The sequence below is a fragment of the Nannospalax galili genome, unplaced genomic scaffold, assembly GCF_000622305.1.
Source record: "Nannospalax galili isolate Female #2095 unplaced genomic scaffold, S.galili_v1.0 scaffold280, whole genome shotgun sequence".
NCBI classification, from domain to species: domain Eukaryota; kingdom Metazoa; phylum Chordata; class Mammalia; order Rodentia; family Spalacidae; genus Nannospalax; species Nannospalax galili.
Genome location: NW_008347808.1, coordinates 951178 through 958606, shown reverse-complemented (window position 1 = coordinate 958606; position 7429 = coordinate 951178). Strand labels below are relative to the sequence as shown.

The window sequence follows — 7429 nt, the reverse complement described above, 5'->3', positions numbered from 1 at the left end:
TGCCTGTGTGTCTGTGTGTGTGTGTGTGTGCATATGCCATAGCCTGTGTGTCTCTGTGTGTGTATGCATATGCCATAGCCTGTGTGTCTGTGTGTGTGTATGTGTGTGTGTATGCATATGCCATAGCCTGTGTGTCTGTGTGTGTGTGTGTGTGTGTGTGTGTGTGCATATGCCATAGCCTGTGTCTGTGTGTGTGTATGTGTGTCTATGCATATGCCATAGCCTATGTGTAGAGGTCAGAAGACAAAAGTTGCAGGAGTTGTTTCTCTCCTAACTATGTGGGACCCAGGGACTAAGCTCAAGTCATCAAGGCTTGAGGGTAAGTGCTTTTATCTGTTAAGCAATCTTACCAGTTCTAGATTTTTTTTTCTTAAGATGAGACTACTAACCCAGATAGCTTCAAGAATTTTCCCAAACCCTAGTTAGAAAACTAAAGAGACTTTGTCATCTGCCAATTGTGGTCAGTACTAACTTCTGCACTCACAGTCTCATAACAGTCAAATGTTTGTCACAATAACTGGCATATACTAAGTTTTGGTTAAATGCTAACTCCCACATATATTAGTCACAATCCTTTTCCCACTAGATGTGACATCAGGTACTAAGAGGGCATGACCAAGCTAGCTAGCCGTTTCTTTTTTTCTCACATGAAGGAAGACCTAAATGGAAAGCAGCTCTCTCCCACTCCCATCTCCATTCTCCCCTTGTCTTTCCTCTCATCAGAGGGTTCACAGGAATACAATGAGTCCATTTGAACAAGACCTCCTGCTTTCTTCATTCCTCTCCCCAGTCTTAGGGTATTCTTATATAGTGGAGGGACCCAGAGAACAAGGAAAGAGCAACAAAGAGCCTATAGAATCCATCAAGGTGATAAGTGGCCCCAACATCACCACCCACTAGAGGCTGGCTGGGAAACTGGGAAAATAGACCCTGGAAATGGGAGCCCTATTTTTGTTCATGGAAGTCTGGCTGTAGAAGGCATGTTCCTGTGGTACTTTTAGAGTCCTTGAAAGTCAAAAGTGTACGTAACTTGCAGACTACTAGATATCTCATCCTTTCAGGTAATCATAATTCATAACAAAGAGACATTCTGAGCTGGAGAAAGGAAGGATTATGTTATAAATGGGGAATAACAAATTATCTTCTTGGCATGTCTGTAGGAGATAATGTACTCCATTCTTCTAAGTCCTAATATTCCTTTGAAAGGAACATTCAGAATTCATGATCTCAAGGAGAACAAGTTAGTTTCATTCTACAGAGAAGAAGAAAAAAAAGTAACAAAACTATGTGAACTATGTGGTTCAGAGACAGGGACGTAGATTTCAAATTCTATTGCAATATCGGCTAGGTATAACTAGATTATTAACAATAAATTCTGTACCTCATCATTAAAATGAAGAGGAGCCAAGCATGGAGGCATGTAATCCCACCACTTGGGAGGCTGAGGAAGGAGGACTGTGAGTTAGAATTCAGACTGGGCTACATAGAGGCCAGCCTGGGCATTTTTTTACAGCACTTGTCTCTAAATAAATAAATAGGTAAACATAAACATTTTCCAGGTTCCATAAGCTCATATTTTCAGACATCTAGCACGGAGTCATACTTTTCCTCTCTTTTCTCCCTTATTCAGGATCAAGGACAGGATTCATTAGTCCCATAGAGTTTCAGACTGACAAAAATTATACTTTGCCTCCTTTTTTTTACTAAATCTGGAATCAATTTTGTTTTCAGCTTCCTTAGATTAGCAACCAGTAAGAGATTCTCTGGCAAAGGGCAGAAGGCATGGATGATCTGCATTATGGTGATACCTACTGGCAGAAGTGGTTAAGGAACAACAAGTCTCTCTCTTACCTGGTCAAACAGCTGCTTGCCAGTGGTATTGGGCTGGATGGCAAACTCCAGCTCTGCATCCATGGTGGTCACACGCACACTGATCTAGAATGAGATCAAAGAAGGCAGATTAGTTGTTTGACTTTGTGCTCAGAAGAAGAGGCTGGGACAAGTGTCTCTGTTCAACTATGAAGAAAGAAACCAGAATGCCAAGAAACTGAGCAACTTAGAAATTGGTGTGAATAAATGTGGAGTGCTGACACAAGTCATAACCTCATCCTATTCCCAACCAGGTTATTGAAGGCAAAAGCAGCAACAGACAATGCTTATCAAGAGGCAAACAAGAATGAAAATCATCCTACTACCAAGAGAAAGAAAGTGTTGACTATTTCTTCCGGGAAGTGTTCCCCATTTCTATACTATACCAGCCAGGTCCAGTTCATGGCATCCTCTTCTCATGTTTGATCTACAGCCTAGATAGCTACCATACTAGTAGATAATTGCAGAGGCAAGGTAAGTGCAAAATAAAGAACACTGAGTTCCCAGCTATGAACCCTGAAAGCCACAGTACCAACCCGTCAGCCAAATGTGCCCATTGATACAAGAATGGCATGAAACAGTAAGCAACTGCTTTCTGACTGGACTTGAAGCCCACTTCACAGGAGGGATTTATGCCTTGTGCTGTAAACCTGGTCAAAGACTGTGATTGGGAAGGTCACAGGCCCTGGTGGGGAACCTACTACTATTGTTTTACTAAATGGACATGTTGTCAAACTGCCTTCTAAATATTTATGTCTATACCCATAGATTAATTCTTCTCGGAACCTTAGTCATAGAAGCTTCTTTTTGCAGTGGACCTTAGTTAATTCAAAGACTCATAACTGGTCAAAGGGCTGAGAATAAATGATTTTGAGGGCTCAGTCCTAAACAGGACATCTGTGTCACCATTATCCCCACCAAAGGCTCAGGGAACATCATAGAAGGGAGGCTAGAAAGAATGTAAGAGCTGAGGACGGGGAGTAGTACTATAAAACACTGTCTTCTGGATATGACATGCTCACTGTAACTATGAACTCACAGCACGGATGGTTACTTGATCAACACCTGTACAAGACAGAGCCCATCACCATTGCATCATGGATAGAGAAGCGGCTTATGAGACCCCGCCCCTCCCTAAGGAGCCATAGGCAATTAACAGTTGCTCGGGTGCTCAGAGAGGAGGAGTCATATTCTTCTGATGTAGCCACTGCTAAGTTTCCCTTGTTCAAGTAAATAACCTCTCACCTATGCTCATGCAAGCAATCCTTATTAAATGCAATGGAGTGTACATGCATGCAGGCATGTGCACACACACAAGTGCATGTGCACGCACGCACACACACACACACAAGACAGAATGCAGGAGGGTAAGAATATGGAGAATATGATCAATGTACATCATATATAGATAAAATTGTGAAACAATAAAAATAAACTTTAGAGCTGGAGAGGTGGCGCAGTGGTTAAGAACACTGACTGCTCTTGCAGAGAACCTGGGTTCAGTTCCCAGTATCCATATGGTGGCTAACAACCATCCATAACTCCAGTTCCAGGGGATCTGACACCATCTTCTGACCTCCATGGGCATTGCATGATAAGGGTACACTTACATACATGCAGGCAATACATTCATACACATAAAATAAAAATAATGAATGAAGTATTAAAAAGTAAACTTTAACAAAACTGGATTCTAAGCCTAGAACCACTGTAATTGGCTCAGTTTACCAATCTGAATAACTCTCATCTTTTTTCTGGGTCTTAGTTTCCCTCATCTGTGCAAGAGCAGAAATAGGATGAGGTGGGCAGTTAACTGAGGTGATCTTTAAGGATCATTCCAGTAATGAAGTCTGTGCTTCTATGTACTGCCTTACACTGTTAACACTTCCTGTATTTATGTCTTACTGATCTCCCTAGGCACAAGAGAGGAAGGAGGGAGACAATATAAAGGTCCTACCAAAGTCAAATCAATGAATGGAGGGACAAAGAGGGGAGTCAGGGGTAGAGCAAAATATCACGTAGCACTCAATTATTTAGGAAGAAGAGTTAGAGGCTCCACAACATCTAATCGAGGTTTTTTATAGAATCTTAGAAGAAAACGGTTCAGTGCATCGGAAATCCCACCATGTTCATGACAAATGATTTGTCTCTACATTGTCTCTACTGAGTACTATTCCTTCCAGCTCCTTGGTTCAACATCCCAAATACACAGTGGAGAGTTGGAGCTGTTTATTCTACAGGCTGAAGTGGAAGCTCAACCCAGATAATTCTCAAAGATCCTGTTGTTTCTCAGTACATAACTACAAGCCAGAATGCAAAGACAATATTCTTCCATGTGCTCTCTGCTAGCCCTGGTACCTCACACACTTCCTGATATATCATGGGTGTTGGAAAACACAAGCCATGAAATCATCTGCCAAGATGGCTTAAGTCATGGAGATAAAGCTTTTAACATCACAATTCCAAGGGCATGGAAAAAATGCTTGAACTGCAGGGTAATATATAATCACTGATATTAAGGTAAAAATTTCTGAAAATAACCTCTGCCCCTCAGGATGCTAAATTAAACAAATTCTTGGAATTTTTTCTCTTTTTTTCTGATGTCTGTGACCAAATTTATTCCTGAGCCCAGGCAAGGGGCACCGGGCCCATGAGTCAGTATTTCTATGGCAGCCTTTTGGGCCAGTAAGAAGTTTATTTTTAATTAAAAAAAATGTATCAGGTAATCACACAGTATTTCACTGGTACCTGAAAACATAGTCACAATGTTAGAAATAGATGCCCTGTGCTGGAGAGATGGCTCAGTGGTTGAGAGCAGTTGCTGCACCCACATGGCAGCTATCAACCATCCACAACTCCATTTCCTGGAGATACGACAGCTTCTTCTGGTCTCTAAAGGCACTGCACATGTGTGGTGCCCTCACATACATACAGATAAAACACTCTTACACATATAATAAAGTAACAAAAAAATTTTTTTGGGTCTCCCTGTAGCCCCAGCTGTCCTGGAACTCACTATGTAGACCAGGCTGTCCTTGAACTCACAGAGATCCGCCTGCCTCTGTGTCCCAAGTGCTGGGATTAAAGGCGTGCACCACCACGCCCCGCACAAAATTTTTTTTTTTAAGAGAAAGATTCCCTGAAGTAAGCCAATAAAAACTGAAATTTTTCATTATTTTCATTGGCTAAAATCTTGGCTGCATTGGTAGTAGTAATAATAGTAACAGTACATAACAGATTGCTTTTTTTTTAGGGACTTTGTTTTGGCTTTTTGTTTTTGTTTTTACTTCGTTTTGGTTTATGGAGACAGGGTTTAACTATGTAGCCCTGGCTGGCCCCAAACATAGGCCAGGATGGGTTCAAACTAGAGGTAACCCTCAGAACAGCAGCTTTCATATATCTACATGTACTCCTCACTAGATATATCATATGCACTACCTCTCTTGATATCAACAATCACCCTGCGATTATTTCTACACTGCAGATAAAGAAATGGGTATTTGCATAGTCATAATGCTAGTGAGTGGAAGTTTGAATCAAAGTCTAATTTGAGATTGTGCAATGTAAATTAATATGTCAATTTTCTCTTACAAAATATGGAAATCTTCCATTAAAAGACATCAGGGATTAAAAAAGAGAAACCAAAGATAAATTTTAAAATATTAGATATATTGCTTGACTGACCTATACGACATAGCCAAAAGGTGGTTTACTAAGAATGATCATACAGAATTTCATATTTGAGGCCAATGAGATGGCTCAGTGCATAAAGGTGCTTGCCTCCAAACATGTTGGCCTGAGTTCAATCCCCGAGACCTACATGGTGAAGGGAGAAAACTGACTTTTGTAGGATGTTCTCTGACCTCTATGCATGCCACTCTGACCATACATGCCTCCAGCTCACACACATTCATACACAAAATAGATAAATAAAATGTAATAAAATTTCAAGCTCAAGGAAGACACTGTAGTAGTAATAATAATTATAAATAAGGTTTAATACAGTACATGAACTCAGATTGGTAAAACATATACAAAGACAGTTGGAATAACGTCCTGGTTTTATACTTGGTTTTTGAATAATGATATTATAGGTGCTGTCTCCCTTCTTTAAATTACAAAACAATCTCTAACTAGTTTTCTAGGATGGTGACATGCTACTTACAAAATTGAAGGGACGCCTAAGCACAGAATTGTCAAAGGTGTGAATCCCCATGGAATAGGTACTACATTAAGCCTTATAAGTCTTTAAATCTCTGGAATTTTCCTGAGCAAAAGGTCAGGTAGCACTGCCAAGGGGGCAGACGCCATTTTGCCAGCTAAATAATTCTGATAAAGGCCAGACCCGGGGAATAACTTTGTAAATAAATCTCACCAGAGATTCAGGGAGGAAATCTATTTCAGGACTGACAATGAGACAGGAAAGGCGCTGAAGGAAGGAGCAAGTAAGACAAGTGCCCCATGGGAGTAAGGCAAGGTTAGCCACCTCACTTGGTATTACCCTAGGCTTCCTGCCAACCAAGTGACCCCTACAGTAATGGGTTCTCATATAGTATCCACAATGGGCTGAAATTTCTGAGGAGTTCCATGCTACCTCTGGTGATAGCAAAACACAAATGGAATTGAGGAGATGGCTAAGTGGATAAAGCACTTTGCTGTGCAAGCATGAAAACCTGAGTTCAATCCCCAGCACCCACATAAAAGCTGGACATGGTGACATCATGTCTGTAACACCAGTACTGGGGTGGGAGAGAGAGATGGGCAAATACTTGGAGCTCACTGGCTAGCCAGTATAGCCAATCGGTGAGGTCCAGGTTAGGTAGGAGACACGCTCTCAAAAACTAATAATAAAGTAGAGAATGATAGAGGAAGACATCTGACATCAACCTCTGACCTCCACTTATGAAGACACACATGTGCCCATGCACATGTCCACATGAATATATACATAAAACACATACACACACACACACACATACATACAAAATCCCTAATGAAAAAAAAACCTGAGAGGACAGAGAGAATGGAATCGGAACAGTTGTCTTTCTGTTCTAACACATTGGTTTGTTTTCATCTCGGTGTCTATGCCTAATTCAGAATTACATCTCTCCCAAGATTCAGCAGGTACTAAGAAAATGCTAGCTACATAAATAGGCATCGAATAAGAGGATAGAAAAGATAGGTGGCTACAGAGATAGGGATGTGGTTGAGTGGTACAGCCCTTGCCTAGTGTACTCAGTTCAACCTCACAACACACAAAAAATGCTTTAATACATTGTAAATGCTATGTAAACAGTCACTATTCTATTTTGCTTAAGGAATAATAGTAAGGAAAAGGTCACATGTTCTCAGTACAGATGCAATCTTTCCCCTAAATATTGTCAATCCGCAGTTGGTTGAGGGCTAACTATCCACAATCATAGGTCCTTCCTGCTTCAAATTCTGTTTCTGGTTAGAAAGATTTCTGGCTAAAGAACTTCCTAGAAATTTATTGCCATCTACCTGATCCTGGTGTAGTACAGTGTCTAAGGAACTATGGTTGGGGTAGAACTGGAGAACC

At 40.9% G+C, this 7429-nt stretch overlaps 1 protein-coding gene and 1 pseudogene across 1 annotated transcript in view; both read right to left on the bottom strand.

Moving 5' to 3' along the window:
- The window catches only part of Msn (moesin), a 79829-nt gene that overhangs the window by 27425 nt on the left and 44975 nt on the right, over window positions 1-7429 (bottom strand). Inside the window, exon 2 of the mRNA XM_008844360.3 lies at window positions 1852-1935. Coding sequence (XP_008842582.1) covers window positions 1852-1935 — 84 coding nt within the window. The remainder of the gene's footprint in view (window positions 1-1851; window positions 1936-7429) is intronic.
- Window positions 4468-4622, bottom strand: LOC115072256 (annotated as a pseudogene).